At 39.2% G+C, this 19,985-nt stretch overlaps 1 protein-coding gene across 1 annotated transcript in view; it reads left to right on the forward strand.

Annotated features, from left to right (window-relative positions):
• The window catches only part of RASA3 (RAS p21 protein activator 3), a 94,331-nt gene that overhangs the window by 58,597 nt on the left and 15,749 nt on the right, over positions 1-19,985 (forward strand). Inside the window, exons 5-14 of the mRNA XM_010134478.1 lie at positions 1,278-1,358; positions 4,094-4,166; positions 8,897-8,976; positions 12,770-12,874; positions 13,372-13,528; positions 14,389-14,537; positions 16,488-16,602; positions 17,468-17,542; positions 18,008-18,131; positions 19,312-19,418. Of these exons, the coding sequence (XP_010132780.1) occupies positions 1,278-1,358; positions 4,094-4,166; positions 8,897-8,976; positions 12,770-12,874; positions 13,372-13,528; positions 14,389-14,537; positions 16,488-16,602; positions 17,468-17,542; positions 18,008-18,131; positions 19,312-19,418 (1,066 nt within the window). The remainder of the gene's footprint in view (positions 1-1,277; positions 1,359-4,093; positions 4,167-8,896; positions 8,977-12,769; positions 12,875-13,371; positions 13,529-14,388; positions 14,538-16,487; positions 16,603-17,467; positions 17,543-18,007; positions 18,132-19,311; positions 19,419-19,985) is intronic.

A 19,985-nucleotide genomic window follows, 5' to 3' on the forward strand; every position in this document is an offset into this window, starting at 1 on the left:
CCCCCCCCCCCCCCTTAGTGTGATCTTCAGTCTTTCTGTACTTCCAGAACTGTGTCAACCTATCTAATGGATTGTACCTCTGGTACAAAAATGATGCCTGTATTGGTGCGGAATATTAAAATTTTTCCTCCCTTTACACAGAGTAAGTTAAACTGTATTGGAAGTCCACGTTGTATGTTAGCAAATAACTTGTTTTGTGGATAATACTGATTTTTTTAATGTATTTTTTGTATTAAAGTTGCTGTCACTGAAAGCAGTAAAATGGATATTAGTTATATTGCTAATTTTATAGCACCCAGAAGTCTGCAAGATATTTCACACTGCAAGTACAGCACTTCTCACCAGCCCAAAGAGCTTCAGAGTTTGCTTTCATTGAAATTTTCCAGTTGTAACTGTGTAAATATAACATCCCAACAGGCTTACCTGCTGGAAGCACAACTTGTTTCAGGAGGGAGCGTCCTAGCAATTGCCTTCGTTTCCAGTTGGTGCTGCATTCCTCAGTCAATTTTAACTTGTGAAACATGAAACATTTTTTCATTGTTTCTTGGGGTTATGTTGGATTTTTTTCTTTTTTTTTTTTTTCCAAGGAGACGTTGAAATGAGAATGTGAAAGTGCAGATTTCTTACCATGGCTTTCAGCAAAACACAATTTGTTCCATTTTGTCCCTTCAGAGTCTCTTTAAATTCTTCAGCACAAAGCTGCTGAATGTGTTTCTTCAGTTTTACAATTTAAAAGTTTTATGGAGTAAAACGGCTGTGTCATAATATCTCCTGGTCTGTAATTAACTCACCTTTACAAATAAATTTTGTCAAAAGCACTGAGGCCTTCGTGAATATGATTCTGAGAAATTACTTGACTACTGCTGGGATATGTCTTTGTGGGTTTTTTTAATCTTTTGTTACAGAAGTAAATTCTGGTGGGTTTTTTTTTATGTGAATAAATTGTCACAGAATTTTAAAGTGCTGACAGCTCCCATCTTGACAGCAGACTCTTATTTCATGAACCTTAAGTTGTTGTACTTGCATAATAAGCATCCTTTGAGTTAAGGTTTCTCTGTAATTTAACAGTATTCTTGACCCCGTTAAAGTTAGTATTTAAGACCAAAATGTGTTTTGAAATTTAGTTATAAATTAAAGACTTGTGCTTGGTGACATTTCAGTTCTCTAGTGTAAAGTATTATGAAAAGGGAACAGAATGAAAATGCATTGCTTTTATTTTCACTCCAGTCTCTTCCCATTTCATTGATTTGTTTGTCTGAATTACTTTTCTTTTCTAGAGTTTTAGAGTGCCAAGGGCTGCCCATTGTGAACGGGCAATGCGATCCCTACGCCACTGTTACCTTAGCAGGACCTACCAGGCAAGTATTGCACATACAGGAGCTTCCATTTTATAAGAATACGTTCTGTTTCCTTTGTCTGTTAGAAATCTGCATTCTCAGACGGACAGATGGGAGTATTTAGACACCACTAGGATATGTTGTTAATGTGTGCATGTATGAACTACTGAATTATACCAGAGTAAGTAATTTGAGGCTTGTTTCAGTTTTGATTTAAGTAAAGGTCTGAATAATCCCTGAATAATTTGAATCTCCTCTACTATGTAATTTGTGGTTAGGCTTAATTTGTGCATCTTCTTAACTCACAGTTGGAGGCCAGTTTTTGAGCAAATTTATTGCCTAATTTGAGGCAGAGGCAGAAGAGAAAACTGAATACATCAGCATCTTGCAGAGTATGCACATTTGTGTATGAATATTTAGAGGTTTTTCACTTTCAAGGTGTGGCAAATTGAAGTGTACATCAAAAGCCCTGGGTGGCTCAGTTCTATAATTTGATATTTGTGGACATAATAGCGTGGATACAATTTGGAATGAAGTTTTAGTAATGAGATTCTGCATAATAATCTTCAGTTTAAGTTTAGGATCAATTTTTTCTGTGCTGTTATAAACATTTCTCGCGTTGGCTGTCACTGTTTTGTTTCTGCTTATCTAGAGTCATCTTTTATGTCTGTACTGTATTAGAAACAAAACAGCTCTGCTGTCACCTCCAAGAATCAGATTTGGTAGCATGGGTTATTCATAACATTTTACAATAATTTATTGAAAATACTGTAAGATGCATTCTTGACAAATACTTACCTTGCATGCAGAGGAGTCTTTGAGACTAGTGTCTGTTCTTCATCTTTGTCCAGGTGTGTTAAACCTTGTCTCCATTAATGAGCTGTGTATTTGAGTTGTACACTTTGATATTTTAAGCCTGTAACTTGTTTCAGATGATACTGGCTTACTGAAACTATAAGGAGGTTTTTTTACTAACTCTTGTAGCCGTGAAAGTCCAAACTTACCGTTGTCTGCTTCCCACTGCCCCTCCCCTCCCCACCCAGCCAGTCCGGATAACGTATGACAACTGATAGTGTATTTTCCTTCAGACTAAGGAGCGTAGCCTCATCCTATTCCTGTCTGGTTTTTGGTGGGGGGAAAAGGCTTGCCTCCTATCTCCAGCAAGCAGCATGCAGCTTATTCCCATCCACTGCTTTGTAATTGCCCAATAATTGTGCTTTCCTTAATCGCCTCCCGTTCTACATCCTGCTTTCCAGTCCCCTCCCAGATGGGCTTATTGGTAAAAAGGCTGATTGGCAAGTGTGACTGATGAGATGGGATAGGCAATCTGCCCTGTGTCCTGGAGGCGATTAGTCTCTCATCTGTCAGCAGCTCCTAGGAATAGTGGGATATTCTTAATCTGTACATCATTCTCCTCTCTGGGTTTTGCAGTCTCTCCTTTTAGAATAGGAAAGCTGCTTTATTCTGCTGCATTTATGCAATGCAAAGCATAAAAATTTCAACAACCGTGCTGCTCTTTGTATTTGTGATTTGTATTTAAAGAGTCATCAGACTTCCTGAGCAAAACTGTTTCTTTGCCTGTATTATAGATGGGGAAAACATTATATACTGGTGGGCTGGCCCGTTCAAGTCACACAGGAAGCTTGTAGCAGCACTGGGAATTGGACCGAACTTTACTTGACCTCTATAAAAGAATACATAGAGTGGTGGGGTTAATATAAGCAGTTACAAGCTATCTAAGCAGCTTTGCTGCGTGAGAAATGAGGGATAGATTCTGGGATGAAATTATTAGTAGGTCAGTTTTCCACATGGCTGATGCGCCTCTCCATCTGTATCTGTTTTATCTGTGCCTGCAGAGCTGTAGGGGAAGAAGGGTGACACACGGCAGAGAGCTTTTCACTTATAGGCAGCAAGAACAAATCAAGCTTAGGTTCATAACATTTGGAAATGATCAAACAGCTGTTGGCTGGCCAATGTAAGAAATGTAAGAAATACATTGGTTGGCTCTAGCCCAGTACCGAGCAGTTAGATGCTGGTATTCTAAAAGGCAGGTGCAGGGCATCCTCTGTAGAGGATGAATGGGCAATGCTGAACTTTGTCAGCCTATTGCCCAGGGAGTGGTTTGAAGGAAGTCTGCCATGTCTTGTTCCTGCAGAGCACTGCTCAATAATTCAGCAATATAACATTAACTAATCACTGTTGGGGCTGCAGAGAAAAGGGTGGTAATATAGCAATAAAAATATTCTTACTGAGGAAATAATTTTGGGTTTTTTTATTATTTAACACTGCTGATGAAAAGCATTCATTGATTCCTCAGGCCAGGATTATAAAATACAAAACACAGAAATAGCGGTGTCAGTCTTCCTGTCTCCTGTGCTTTTAGGATATGAGGAATTTTTGAGTCATGTTGAGAATGAGACTGTCCCCTGAATGTTGCTGCTTAGAGCCCCCTTCGTTCTTGATTTGTAGAGATAAAAAGATTCTGCTGGATCAAACAATTGACAGAACCAAGGTTCAAGGATGTGTGTTTAACAGAGGATAACAAACTCTGATTACTGTCAACTTTATAGGAGTAGGCATGCAGTGAATCCCTCTCTTAAGCATGTGTGGCTGTGTATGCCTTGCTGTACTGGAGCCACATGGCATTCTGGTTTTATCAGATAAATCAGGTGGATGACTATTTGTTCCTCAATGACTCTGTTCTAGGATCACACTTCTGCTAATATTGTTTCTTATCTTTTTTTCCCTTAATTCAGATCAGAAGCCAAAAAGACTAAAGTTAAAAAGAAGACCAACAATCCACATTTTGATGAAGTGTTTTATTTTGAGGTTGGTATTTCAAAGGAATGGGTGATAAGCTGAAATACTATACTGTAGATAGTTGGCACAGCGTCCTGGTCTATGTTGTGCCAGCTGTCTTCTTTGAAGACTGTTCAAAGCATGGTGCAGGGGAAAGAAGTACCCAAGATCAGACTAGCTGTCTGCTGAGGGAGCTCAAGTGCTCTGTAGGAAGACCTTCAAGGTGGGCACATCTGAGCAGTAGACTTTACACTCTACCACATCTCACGCCAGAAGAGGGTGAAAAAGGAAGGGAAGAAAAAGGACAGTTAAAAATGGGATTTTAAAAAAAAGAAAAGGAGAAAAGATTTTGCCTGTGTTATTATACCCCACCCTGTCTTTCCCACTCAGTGGGATGGAGATTATCTCCTAGGAATACTGAAAACTGTAGAGGAAAAATACACTTGAACTAAATGTCTACCAGTTTGCTGCAATACCAGTGTCTTCCCTTCAAGGGTGGGAAACCTCTACAGCTTTATTTAATACAGAGCGTTTTCAAGAAGTCCAGTTAAGACAAAGAGTAACTTCTAGAAAAGTGTCCGTTTTGATTCTTTCTGGCAAGAGTAGCTGTAATTACGGAGTGTCTATACGTATATGTGCATGTGTTTTTAATCTGGCTACCTCCTGGAACTTTTCATTCTGTCTTCTAAAGTATGTATATCTCTCTTTTCTTTTTCTCTTGGAAATCTTAGTCCCAATCTACACTTAACTGTTCTATTTCAGACATGTCAAGAACATATCTAGCATAATGAAAGTGATGAAAAACCAGACTAGTACAATTCAGCTGACATCTTAGAAAGCCCTTTTTAGCCATACAAGTTGCATCATTCAGGTCATACTTGCATTAGAAATTGTTGCTGGCATAGGAATGGCAAGTAAGAATGTGGTTTCCAGAATCAGTTCAGGGACACAGGCAATCACATCAGGAAGGATCGCTGAGGAGAGTGGAACCATACAAGTGCTGTTGGACTGGGCATATCTGAAGTGCGTGTAGCATTCTCTGGCAGTGTCAGTTGAGGGGCTTATTGCTGTCTTCCCTTTCCTTCTACAAACCACCATCTTTTCCTAGAAGCTGTCATTTGCACCAACTACTCTAAAGTCTGTCATACCAGCAGAAACATGCTGATGTAATGTATTTGGATTTGAGGAACAGATATAACAAGTTCTTTGTTGGCAGAAGCACTTTGCTCACTGCCCAAAGGTGTGGAAGCCCTGAGGAGTTGGCCTGGATAGCTGCGTAAGATAGCCTTTCCTCTGCTAACCCAACATATCTCTTCCTAGGATATAACTTCCCTGCAGTCATAACTTTTATCTAGTAGTGAGCCCTTGTGCCTGTTGCCTGACTCTGCGAGACTCTGTGGAGGTGCTGGGCATTGTTGGTGGGGGAGAGGTCTCATGGTACTGATCACTGAAACTGCACTGTGGTTTTTGTGTGTTTACTCAGGGCTGCCCAGAATTTCAGTCTGTCAGCTGTCCCAGAGCTGTGGCCATTGGCAGTGACACAGAGTGATACTATATGTAAATAAACTAAAATGGGCCTCCTTATTCTTAACATAGGCAGTTCTGGAGACGTCTTGTCAGCAAGAGCTTTTTAATGAAAATGTAATCCAGGAATTCAGACTGTAAACCACAAAACTTCACCTGTCTGGTTCTTAAGTCTTCTGTGTGCTGCAAAAACAGCAAACATTTGGTATTTAAACACTGAACTTGACAGGTGGTGCTGTTTTGGGAGAGGAAGGACAGAAACAGAAAGCATCTTCCAGCTGGAGTTGTGGAGGACACTGGAGGATTGCTTAGCTAGCCTTTGTGCTGAGCTGAGTTGCATGCAAGTATCAGCAGAAGCAAAACCTAAACTCAAGCCCATGCCCCAGTTGTTCTGCTAGCTCAGAGCAAAATGTTTTCTGTGTGGGTAAGAGCAGAGCTTGAGAAACATCTGAATCAGACAGAACTCCGAAATATAAACAAACCCTTAGTGCAGACAAAGCCATCATGAATTTATGTCTTTTTGAGAGTAGTTAGTATGTATCAGACTAAGTGTCTCCAGGGAACAAAGTTCAGTAGAACTGCTGTGACTGGGAAGTACATTCACTAATGAGACATGGACAAACCTGTGGCTGGTGCTTGCTAAGAGTGCTCTGATTCCTATGGAGCTGCACAGATTGATGCTGTTGACAGCGGTGTCACTTACTGCTTCCAAACAGCTTCATCAGCTTTTCTGCAGTCTGCTAGCACAGTGATTGAGACGTGGGCAAACCTGTGGCTGGTGCATGCTAACAGAGTGCTCTGATTCTTGTGGAGCTGCACAGATTGATGCTGTTGACAGCGGTGTCACTTACTGCTTCCAAACAGCTTCATCAGCTTTTCTGCAGTCTGCTAGCACAGTGATTGAGACGTGGGCAAACCTGTGGCTGGTGCATGCTAACAGAGTGCTCTGATTCTTGTGGAGCTGCACAGATTGATGCTGTTGACAGCAGTGTCACTTACTGCTTCCAAACAGCTTCATCAGCTTTCCTGCAGTCTGCTAGCACAGTGATTGAGACGTGGGCAAACCTGTGGCTGGTGCATGCTAACAGAGTGCTCTGATTCTTGTGGAGCTGCACAGATTGATGCTGTTGACAGCAGTGTCACTTACTGCTTCCAAACAGCTTCATCAGCTTTCCTGCAGTCTGCTAGCACAGCAATTGGCCGTGCCTCCCAGGAAGAAGCTGATCTCTAAAAAGCAGCGAATGGGTACTTTCCTTTCTACAACCAAAAAGTTGCACAGATTTAATTTTCTAAATGAAAAATAACTTATCATTGATGTGGGAAATCTAAGGGCTTATTTAAGGGATGCTATGAGTGAAACCTGCACCTGCTGGTTAGGAGCCGTTTTCACCACCACTCCAGCTGCAGTGCATTCTGGGGGCTTGGTGTTCTATGTGCAGGAGAATGGCCCTCTTATGGAAACCAAATAAGGTAATGCTGGGGACCTGTTTGCAAATCTGCATGTGCTGAAAAAGAAATGAGCAGCTGATAAATGGCTTGCTAGCTTTGCCTAAAGAAACAACAGCAGAGTTGTGCCCCCTTTTTTTGTAAAATGGTACGTGATAGTTCTGCACTGCGGACGGCGAGTTCCCTTATCTCCAGTTCCATCCTCGGAATGGATGAACCTCATACAGCTGTCTTTTTAGGAATACCGCTCTTGAGCTCTATTGATCTGCACTTTAAGCCGTTGTACAGGTGAACAGAGAGACCTCATACATGCAGACTTCAGCAGTACTTGTCAGAAGAGTGTTTACTTAGAAGGGTTGTGCCATAAGTCACACCTATGCTTTAACTTCAACAACTCACATATTACAGATAATAAAAGACTTAAAAGTTTGCTTCCTTATTAAAAAGTACATTAGGTTCACAATGGTAGAAAATGTCATTTGCAGTTACATAGAATAATTTCTTGAAGCTGCCGTGAAGACAGTTGCAAGGGTAGGGTGAGAAAATTTGTGCTGATCTGCTGAAGTTTTATATTGTATTTAAATCCTCCATGCTCTTGGGCTTACAGGTTCATTTGATTCAACTAGTCTAGAGGGTTTGGTCTTCAGTGCTACTAGTACCTTTTAGTTTTTATGCATCGCCTTGAACGTGCTGCCTGCCTCACACATACACACACAAAATAAGGCTCTGTTGAGTGTCCTGAATCTTCTCTGGTTCCTCTCCACTTGTGCAACTGTATCTTTTCATCTCTTGTTTGTACCACCTGCATGTGATGTACAATATAAACCCAAGAGGTCAAATTTACAATAAAAGCCAGGTTTTGTGAGTGGGAAGTATTAAGCCACAAGTGTATTTAAACCTACGGTAAAGTTAACCTTCTCTGTGCAGCCAAGCGCTGAACCCACACATAATACACACTTGCATTTGATCAGTTCCTGCTGTGGTTTCAGCTGGGTGGGGTTGCATTTTTCTCAAGTTTCGGACTCTACACAAACATACAACCATTAAAGTCTTTGATAATCATGTTAGAAAAAGAATTTTAAGAAGAGTTTGTGCAAAAGCTTTTTTGCTAATGCTCTGTACTTACAGCTATCTTCCCATTATTTTCTGCCTGTGCTTTGCTGTTTATCAGTCCTGCAAATATGAGTGACGAACTGTGCACCTGGTTCTATATTCTGATATCCATAACACAGTCTAAAATCTCTTGGACAATTGATCTGCTTGGTATTTTTTGTATGGGCATGATAAATTGACTTCCAGGATATCAGGACAGGCAGAACTTCCCAATTTTAATTGGATCTACTGTAAAATGTTTTTAAGGGTGGTTTTGTGGTTTGGTTTTTTTCCTTCTCTTCAGAATGCCTGAGCATCTGTTGTACAGCTGTATTTAAAGCCCAATTATTAATTGCCCTTTTATTTTCCCAGATGAATTACAAAAGTAATACTCCTTGCCATAACTTTTTTCTTCTGTCAGTGTAAACTCAGTAGTACGGTAGTAATATTAAAGGCATTTCTGTAAAGAAAGAATGGAGTATCTAGTTACTCTTGGATATGATTGTCAAGCCACCACTTTTGTGTAGTCAGGAATCTGTTTAGTCAACATGCTTGTTCGTGTGCATGAATGTTTTCAGAATCAAGGCTGAAGTCACTGCTGATAGTAAAAGGCTGTGATCTTCCAGAGCTTTGTACAAGTAACATCACAATGCTTTTTTTATCAGATGAAGTTGTTAAAGCTTCCTCCTTTTTATTAGGTTACAAGACCCAGTAGCTACAACAAGAAATCCCATTTTGATATTGAAGATGTTGATGAAGTTGACAAAATGGAGATTAGGTAATATAAAACACTTTATACGAATAAAGTTGTCTTCTGAAGTTGTGTAACTTTGTAGTAGACTGTTCTAAAGTGGCAAGCATGGTTTTACTGTTGATAAATCAAAATGAATCTTCACTCTGTCTGTATGTTCACTTACCTCCATAGTCCTGTAGATCGTATCTGAATACATATGATGGTTCTACTGCGGGAGTGGTCTTAATTATTTTCCCTGGTATGCTACACACGCTGTCTGTATACTAATGTGTGGTTGTCATTAAGTGCAGCCTTTTCTCTCTGGGCTCCCCTTTCCTGCCTTCCTCAGTTTCTCAAGAGAGCCCAGAAGCTCTGTGATGCTCTCTTAATGTGTTTTCCTTTATTACTTAGTTTTAGCAACCTGTATAAGGGCCTTCTTCCCTGAAAGGAAACTCTTGAACTCAGAGTTTCTCTGGGGCAGAGGCAGTTTCTTTTCTCTTTTGCCTGACCGACTTTAACCCCTTCCTGCAAGGCTGGCTATGATACATGTGAAATCCATTGCACAGGAAAGAAACAACTGATTACAAAACAAAAACAGCCCCACCCTCTGCCACCCACTTAATACTGTTTTAAAACCTGATGAGGCCTGCAAACAGTGTGGGAAGTAGGTGAATAGAAAGAGTGGGGAGGAGACAAAAAGGTGCAAAACCCAAAGGTACCACATATGTTATACTATCACATATAATGAAACTTAGAGACTTAGACCATCTGGTGATGTGGATGCACTGTAGTGAAAACAGCCGTTTATCTGCATCAGGTGATAAGAAATTCCCCTTTCCTTTGTGCTAGGATTTGGAAGAACAAAAGTTGAGGGGAAAATGGTGGCAACCCCTTCCTCCCCAGGTATTTCCCCCTGGAGCAGCAGTGAGGGTTTATCTCCCAAAACACTCCCTAGTCCCTTCAGAAGCACAGTTGGCTGCAAGGAAAGGAGGCGATACCAGGAAAGGGAAACAATACTTGCTTCCAGCAAGCTAGATGCATCAGTGTTCACAAATGAATGGATGAGGGCTGTTCTAATTTGACCGTCAGATGCTGGTTGATGCAGCCTGTTGGTGTAGTGTCACAGCACTACAAGGCCATTAATGGATTTGTGTTTGCCATGGTTCTGTGACAGAGGAAAGGGAAACTATTCATATGTGAAAGAGATAAGATCTGTACTCTGTTTTTCTGAGAACATCTGTATCGGGCAATCCAAAGGTAGCCAGTTTAAGGGAAGCTCACAGCAAATCGATAGGAGAGAAAGAAAAGGTTCAAGTTCAGTGCCATGCTGCTTTGGTGGTGTCAGTGTTGCACCAAACTATATTTCTGCAAAGCTGTGCATGGTGTAGGCAGATATGAAGTAACACGTCCCATATCCCATGCGATGTGTGTGATAGAATGGCAACTGAACAGTGTCTTGGGAATCTCTGTCTAGCCTTTGTAACCACGATGCCCAGCCGTGCACTGATTTTAAATACAATCTAGGATTCTGATAATTTTGTGACTCTGGAAGGGGACGTTAGACACTGGTGGACAGGGGATACATGTTGCTTCATATTTAAGGTGGTTCTTATTTTGTATTGCTGGACTAAATGGGATTATACAGTTTTTTACTAAGTAATTAAATCGCATGTCTGCAGTGATAATGTACATGGAGCTGACCTTCAGAGAGTCTTTCTTTCCTTAAAACCAACACATCACAATAAGGTAAAGATGAATGGTTGTGAGGGGGCTTACAGAATAATTGAGAAAAGATTAAGCATTTAAATAATAGACAAAAACAGATAAAGTCTTAGTCTTCATTGGGCAAACACTTTGCTCAGAGGTTTTGTCGCCTGTAAGACAGAATGTTTTTGTTTCCATCTCAGGTTCCCCTTCCACCCCCACCCTGCTCACTTCCTCCAGTCTGTTTAGTCGCAGATAGATTGCCCCCATGCCCTCAGGACGGATCGTGCAATTTATGGGTTTGGGGGTTTGTTTTCTTCTCCTCTCCTGAGAATAATACCATTCCACCGGGTAAAGAGGTGATTTAGTCTTTCATGGTTTCTCTCTAAAGCTATGAAAGTTTCTCTTTTTGAGTGGGTGTAGGAAGTTGCAGGCACTTAGGAACCAGATGTTCTGGTGAATTCATTGTTTCTCCTCCCCCTCTCTGCTGTTTCTTTCTTTCTGTGACTACAGTCTGACCAGTTTCAGAATAACACTTGCTATAATTATGCTTTTTAAAAAGCTGAAGAAACAGTAATCTTTTAGACTTTGAGGTCTGTGTATTATGATTTTTAAAATGCTGCTTATACTTTGTACTCCAAGCACACAAAACAATAACTTCACAATTTGCATCCCTGCTTTGCTTACTGTGCAGTGTGAGATCTACCCTGAGCTGTTAGTTCCTCTCCTACAGATACTCTGCACTTACGCTTTTCTTCTGTAACTTAAGTTGCTGTGGAGGAAGACCCTTTGGCTGCATGTATGTGAAAGTATTTACAGATATGGAGAAAAAGGAGAGGAGGTTGAATTTTCAAAGATGATTTTTCTTTTGGGGGAGTTCTTGCCCTGGAGAAGTACTGTCAAAATATCAGTCTGAAGGACTTAACCTAGCAGGCACGCAGTGTAAGCTGATGGTATGTCGAGAGTATGAAATTGATGCATGAGACACTGTTGAGAGATACCAGGGTTGGAGGATCTGAAAGTGACATCCTCTGCACTTGCATAAGGTAGGATAAACCTTTAGCAGGACTATCAACACCAATCCTTGACAAGCCTACTGAGACTTGCTTGAGACTAGGAAGGTTGTATAATTATGTCCATAACTGGATGACTTTGCACCTTATCCAAATTAAAGTTGCCTTCTAAAAAGCATTATTTGAAAACCTGTTTTTTTTTCCCCATGTATCTTCTTTTTCCCACAATTTGAGACACATCCAGACTCTCAGTTAGCTGCAAAATTCTCAGCTGAGCTTGTTTTAAAACAAAAGTGCCTCTCGGAGAAAACTTAAAAATACATGCAGAAACAACTACCCTGACGTTTGAAACCCTTGCTTCAAGCTGGGTATTGCAGCATTTACCTATAAATGCTGGGTTAAAAAACTGTACTTTTACTTTGAATTTTAGTATGGTTGGTTTACATCTTAATGTTAAAAAGCATGTGGAAAGGAAGAAAGTGTTAACTAGAGATAAATATGAAAACTTCCCAAACGTGAGGGACTGAGTACCAAAAATTGTTCAGGCTTCAGTCAATACACAGATGAGAGAATGGAAGACCTAAGGCTTTGAGTATCTGTACAGAACTAGTTTAGGTGCAGCAGATTTGTGAGCTTGACACAGTGGCTCTTCCTAGGAGCTAGAGCACTGGGGAGGACTGTGTAGACACTAAGTCTAACTTTGTAAAGCTGCCACTTAGTTGATAGTAATCCCAGATTAGGCTGGATGTTTAAGGAATCCATAAATATCTCTGCATGTTTTTCCCCTGATGTCCATTTTACCTGTATTCTTCCATTTTCTGGGGTAGCCAAACAGCCCGCTGAATCTATATGAATATGGATAGTGGAAATTGTACAGATGAGGGAAAGGTAGTCTAGATTATTTTTCTTTTTTTTCACTAAGGTTTCATGGAGGTGAATTGCAAGGCTCCAGCAATTCAAGGCAAGGTTGCCTCTACTGTTTGGAAACCATTGTTACACAGTTTTGAGACTTTCTAACTCAAAAGGCTTGAGGGGAAAAAACCAAGAAAATTGAAAACCAGGTTGGGATTATTTGGTTTGCTTTATTTATTATGAACCTATTTAATTTGGTTTTATTGCAGGGTTGATCTTTGGAATGCCAGTAACTTGAAGTTCGGAGACGAGTTTCTAGGAGAACTGAGACTCCCTTTGAAATTTCTCCGACAGTCTAGTTCTTACGAAGCATGGTATTTGACATTTTTCTTTTGGAGAATAAGAAGAAGCATATGTCTGCTGTGAAGACTTTAGAGTAATTACTGCTATGTGATAAAGTTTAAGTGGATTTAATTTGTATCTTTTTTTTGTAAGCAAGCCAAAATAATCTTAGCAAATGTAAGAACAAGAAGTTTTGATAATGTGATTAGAGATTTCAGTCTGCCTCTGTATTATATATGGAAGTTCTAATCCATTGGCTTTATGATGTTATTTACTACAGTTCATCAGCAGTGTCATAGTTTTACTGTGTGGGTTTTTAAATCATATCTTCATAAATTTTTATGAAAATTTCCCATGTTGCAGTTGGAGCAAAATAGACTGGCAGACTTGAAAAGTATGATTTGCAAGTCTCAGGATTTTGATAAATATCTAAATATTGTGTGTATATGTACATTTTATATGTGTTCATGTGTAGCCTGAAATAATCTTGTATTTCAGCACAAACTTTGTCTTATTTTTTGCATATCAGGTATTTCCTGCAGCCCAGAGATAATGGTAACAAGTCATTGAAACCTGATGACCTCGGTTCCTTAAGGTTAAATGTGGTTTACACTGAGGACCATGTTTTTTCCTCAGACTATTACAGTCCACTTAGAGACCTCCTGCTAAAATCTGCAGATGTAGAGGTAATTTATTTGCACTGCTTGTTGTTTACTTGCAGATCATCCTCACTGGAGTCTGACTGTCACTGTCTTGCTGGAACCAATTACCAGAGACTTCAGCTTCTTCCTTTTCAGACCTGAGAGCCTTGTTAAGCTCTACATATCCCTGTTGCTTGTTTTCAGTCCTTGCAGAGAAGATCTTTATCTGCATGCAGTATGATTGGTGAAGGCACACCCAGGAACACCAGTGGTTTTAGCAGCAGCATATTCTCTGTGACTTTCTAATTTTATATGTGAAAATGCAAAGTGAACTTCAGTTTGATCAATTTGTTTTCCTCTACTGGAGAGAAACAGGTTTACTTGCATAATTTAAAAAAACAAAACAAAAAAAATCCAAAACCCAAAACAATAAAAAACCAACCAAACCAAGAACTAATGGAACTGATCCTGAAATGTCAGAGGGTTGGGCCATGTGTGCCATTATGTATACTTGTAGCAGTTGGAACAGTGCTTTTATTTTTTCAGTACAAGAACTGGGTTCTGTATTTACTGTGGTTTGAAACAGAGAAGGGTTAGGGTTTTTCCTCTTAACTTGCTTCCCAGGCAACAGTGACATTCAGTGAAAAGACAGCTATTAAAAATGGGGGGAAAGAAAGAGACTGTACCGTAATAGTTTTTAAATTGCTGCCCTCTTGTGATCAGCACTTAGAGCCAACAAAAACTGGAATGTGACGCCCACCCATGTTATGTATAGAGGCATGTTTGGGTAACTGGCCATTGCAACTGTTGTGTGGGTTTCTGCGTTTAGGAGCTAATGGGAAGAAAAAGAAAGGATGCTTGTTCTGGAAAGATCTCTCAAGTTTTTATTTCTTTCCACTGTTCAGCCTGTTTCAGCATCAGCTGCACATATTTTGGGTGAAGTTTGCAGAGAAAAACAGGAAGCAGCCATACCTCTCGTCAGGCTTTTCTTACACTATGGCAAAATTGTGCCTTTCATAAGTGCCATTGCAAATGCTGAAGTGAAGAGAACTCAGTAAGTACCAAAAAACAAATTGCTATCAAACAAACATAGCTACTCTGAGTTGGATAGTGTTGGGATCCTCCGCTCAGTTTCTAGAATTATGTAATATAAAAAAAGGTTGGAATTGTTCCTGTTCCTCCCAGCTGAGTGGCAGAGTTCTTTATAATGCATTCACTGCTCTGAAGATCTCATGAGTTTGATTTTAGGAGGAATTCCCATTGTTTTTTGAAATCTACTTGCAAGACTATTATAAGGTCTAAGAGCAGGGATTTTCGCTCTTCTCAATCTTGACTGTATTTGACGGTAACACTGAAATTCTTTATTACCTTCAGCTGTTCATAAGAAATCATTTCGGCTTTATAGTGTGCTAATAAATATTTAGTGCTCAGTAAAAGTGTTGAATTTGTTCAAAACAAAAAGCAAGTTTCTTCCTAATCATGAATACTTAAGGCAAGCCATGTGTCTAATCTTTCCAATTAGAGGGCTGAGGAGCAAAGATGGGATTGGATATGGCAGTGGATAGCAGAAAACAAAATCTTTTTTCCTTGTTTGACTTACTGATGAGATAAGAGTTTAGTAGTATTAGATCTACTATCCACACCAGGCAGGTCCTCAAGAACCTCCTGCCACAAGCCTCGTGCCTATGTAGTCAGTAGAAGAGGCAGTTGAGAGTCAAGGGGAATGACAGATACTGACTCTAAAGTAATAGCTTCCTCAGTACAAAGTGAAGTCTTTGTGTGGGTTGGCTTTTTTTGCAGAGTGTCTGAAGGTTTGAGTTTTTCCTGTCTGTAGGTAGGTGTGCTGCAGGTTTTTCTGTGCTGGAGGTTGGCTGAAACAGCTTGGTTGCTGCAATATGAGGAAATTTGCTATTCCCTAGTCAGTCATGGTCCTGTAATAAAACAGCAAAGATGGTGTTTGTTTTCAGGGCTTCCTGCCATTTGTAACAGACAGGAAACTTACTTTTTTATGAAATGAAATGATGAATCCAGCAAAGTAATTAATCTTGTTACTCACTGCTTGTAAATGGGTACAACTGAAGTAAGCAATGAACAACAAAAAAGACATCCATGTGCATAAAAGGGCAAGCAAATGCCTTCATATCCAACTTCTCTGTGCTGTCAATAAGCCCAGATATTGACTGTCTGAGTTGTAGATGAGATCACTGATTCTGCACCTATCTGTATGATGTGAATCGCTATACAAGGCCTTGAAGGTACAAAATTAATACGAAATTACTTGCATTCTCAAAATACAAGCAATACTAAAAAAAAGTACGCGTGATAGTGCAGCTAGCTAAAGCTTAACAAATCACAGAGGTTATATGTCTAGTACAAGGAGGATTCTGTGCAAGTGCCTTTTCAGAAGAACATAGAGTCTGCATGGCATCAGGTATTCACACAGTTCTCAGGGATTAGTTGGGATCTGCACCATGTTTAATAGTGTTACCATAGGACAGTGCTATAAGTCACTTAGAAACGATGCCTGTGGCATTGGAGCGGGTGTTTTCATCTTCCTCTGAGCTTACAAGTACTTTGTCAGAGAAGGTAGTAGTTTACATGTAATGTCCAGTGTGGTTGTCAGACTAAAATCACTGCCTCCTTCCCTTTCTCCAAATGAAGGCTGTTCAGGAGCATGTGAAAACAGGCACATTTTCCTCCATCGAGATTGTCAAGCCCTTTGACTTGAGCCTGCATGTTGCTCTGGTTTTGGATGGTGCACTGACCACACTGTGCTAATACAAAGAAGAAAATCTGTAGTCCCTTTGGACTTAGCGTGACTTTTCTGTTACAACCTATAAGTGCACTAAATGCTACATGACTGCATTTATTGGCAGGCTGGTGTCAAAGGGAGTTTTTGCTTGTGCATTCAAACCCAGATTTCCATCAGCTTTCACTACTTCTTTTATTTCCACATATTAGTAATTACAGAGAGACTAAATTACAGAAAATTGTTCACTTCCAGAGATCCAAACACCATTTTCAGAGGAAACTCATTAACTTCCAAGTGCATTGACGAGACAATGAAACTGGCAGGGATGCATTATCTGCAAGTTACACTAAAGCCGATTATAGATGAGGTAAGAGCAGTTTAGACTGTTTATTTGATCAAATGTTACTGTAAAAGGCCTTCAGGGAGCAGATACTGTTTATTCCTTCCTGTTTTAGGATGACTTTGTAGAAATAATACTTGCGAGCTTGTTTCTAGGTTAATCCTGTGTGTTAATTTAGCCACATCACTCAATTCAGAAACAGTTGGATTGGATTAAAAGAAAAGGAAAGTTTCCGTTTATTTAACAAAATTACTGTTTTATAAAATCGTATCATGTATTGTTTCTGAGAAATTAATAAAGTAGTAACTTGGATGAATAAAGAATGGATATTCAGCAGAAAGATGGTGGGAAGCTGTAAATAGTACACTTCATCTAGTGAGTATAAAGGAATAAAACTATTCTTAGATAACTGTTTATGTGGTGCATGTATTGTAACAGTGGTTTATTATCTATTCAGTCCAGAATGGTGGGTGTGGGTATTTTAGTGCAGTAATTGGGCAATACTTTCAGACCACAGACTTCCTTTAAATGATTTGGCAACTTCTTCAGCTGTTGTTTTAATGTTTCATAAGAAAATGTCAAGTTTTTAAAGAATATACATACACTTTCAAAGTTGACTGTTTTAGCAAAATAGGGCTTTTCTTGAACAACATTGCTTGAGAGAGTGTCAAGAACAATTCGTCATTTCAGTTGATGGAAGGGTAGAACAAATTAACGCTACTTTGGGGGAAAAATAAAGATCTCATGTAATTTACCTTCAAAGCTTTGTAAAAAAAAAAATTATGAAGTTGGCTTTTGCTTTTACCTCAAAAAGTAACAGATTATGATTTTACAAAACTTTCTCTACTTGAAGGTAAACTGATTTATTAATTGTTCACTATGGTTCTTCTAGATCTGCCAGGTCCATAAAACTTGTGAAATCGATCCTGTGAAGTTAAAAGACGGTGAAAACTTGGAGAATAACAGGGTATGCATTAAATTTTGAATATACAATCTCTGTTTACTCTGTCAAGTTTAACTGAGGTCCTCCGGTGTTTGATGTCGCAACTGATTTTATCATTCACCACTTTACATTATGCTATATGTACAGTATCTATATGATGTTAATCACTTCTCCTTCCACCTGTGAGCACAAGATAACTTAATCTGTAGCTTTAGTGGTGGCTTAGAAAATGGTGCTTTGAAAAGGAACTGTTCTGAACACGACCATAACACTTGATGTTTGGGTTTTTTAGGAATAATATTTTTGCTCTTACATGTGAATATGCGCATTTACCAAAGAAAGTATCATTGAGTGTGAGATTGTTCTGCAAGTATGTAATGTTGAAAGTGAGAATCTTTTAATGATGCTATTATGAGTAGAAGCAGGAATAGTACCACTTTCCACAGCAGAAAATTATACTAATTTTGTCATAATCATTGCATTTTTCAGGAAAATCTGAGGCAATATGTTGATCGCATTTTTACCGTAATTACAAAGTCTGGTGTAAGCTGTCCTACAGTGATGTGCGATATTTTCTTTTCACTGAGAGAATCAGCTGCCAAACGTTTTCAAGGTGAGTTTCTATCTATTGTTGTATTTTACATCACTGATAGCTTCTAAATGTAGGTGTAGTCTAGCAGTCTGCATGACCATGATGGATTTAGTAACTGAACAGCAGTTTATCCAAAATACCATTTGGAGTGTGTATTGATGCGGACTTTGGTTTTCGATTATTTCTTCTACAAAGAACATGACTTTTAATGATTGTATAAGTTTTCCTTAAACATCTTTCAAAGGAAAACAGCATTGTAAAAGAGCATTATGATAGTATGCATTTATGGTTTCAATATTTGCAAAGTATGCTGAGTTTTCAAATGTTCAGGTTTCTTTAATGGCTCATTCTGCAGACTCCATGTAGATGAATTATCTTCTCCTCCTACATCAATCCATAATAAAAGGCCAGTCTGTAAATTACTGTAGTTATTGCAAACTTATTGCCCTAGGACGCCCATATACTGCAAAGATTTTCTGGCTGTCCTGAGAATTCTTTCTGCTCCCTCCTAGTTGTTTTGGTTCTGTGAGAATTAGTGGGCAATATAAAACTGGAATTGAGCAAAACAGTGACCTGTGTAGTTTATTTTGAAGGGCACCTGATTACAATAAGGAAGTTTTAAAGAGCGTAATACAAGTTTAGCTTTTAAACAGTCACTTCATAGTTGAGAAGCTCAAGCAGAAAGCCATTGACTGTTGTGCTCTTTATGTAAAAATAAATAATTTCTGTAACTAACAACTGGACTAGATACATTAGGAGTCTGTACAGAACTTGTGCCCAGGGCTGTAACTACGTAGATAACTGAGAATTTGCATCTGTGCTGAACATTTCATAAATTTTATGTAAATTATTCAATATACTTCATTTGCATAGATGCAATAGCAGATGTTTGTATGAAATTCCCTGTGAAAAAGTGAATGGAGTTCTCCTTGTAGCCTATGTCGTAAATGTGCTTCTTTTTAAAAGGCTGTCATTGACACTTCCTTGCTTTATGCTAGCTGATCTCTGGCTCCAAATTCTCCATCATCAGTTAATCCTGTAACTCACAAATATATCCATTTCCAGCACCTGCTTGAGTTAACCTTCTGAAGGCATTCTGATAATTTCAGAAGGTTTTTAAGGAAGCATCATTGAAATGCTGAGTAGAGGGCGGTGTATTTATTTGGGTTTTTGGGTCTTTTTCTTTTTTTTTTTATAATAGGTGACCTAGATGTGAGGTACACAGCTGTCAGCAGTTTTATTTTCTTGAGATTCTTTGCTCCTGCCATTCTTTCTCCAAACCTCTTTCAGCTAACACCACACCATCCAGTAAGTACTGTGTCAATTTTTTCTAGTTATGTATATGGATCTGTCACCATAGACTATCAAGATTTTTTGGTTATCCTAATAGCCTTTAGGAGACATACCTTTGTTAGTTCAATGATCTGTTATGTCTGTCTTGGATATGAAGCGTATGTTGAATGACCGTGTACATGAAGAACTTGGAACTTATAGGAGGAACAGTGAAATTCAAGGTCAAACCAGGTATATAGTCTAAGCTGCTGTGGAAAAGATGGGTGCTGTTCCATTTGTGCTGCATTACGTTAATGCTGGATTGATCATCAGCAATGTTGGAAATGTTTTGGATGTTAAGCAATTCATCAAAAACTTTTAATAGTTGTTAATATTAGGAGTGGGGAGGACCTTGACAGTCTTCAAGATAGAAATGTCTGGGTTCTCTAAAGAGCAATAAGGTAGCTATGAAGCATGATGGCTTAAGTGTCAAAAGCCTTTAAATAAAAAAGGCAGCTTTTTTCCTGTTTTATTGGGTGGTGTCTAATTTTATGTTACTTTTCTGCAAGTGAAATAAGAAAGAAGAAATGTAGTTTACCTTCG

This window comes from Buceros rhinoceros, unplaced genomic scaffold (assembly GCF_000710305.1).
Source record: "Buceros rhinoceros silvestris isolate BGI_N320 unplaced genomic scaffold, ASM71030v1 scaffold3984, whole genome shotgun sequence".
NCBI classification, from domain to species: Eukaryota; Metazoa; Chordata; class Aves; order Bucerotiformes; family Bucerotidae; genus Buceros; species Buceros rhinoceros.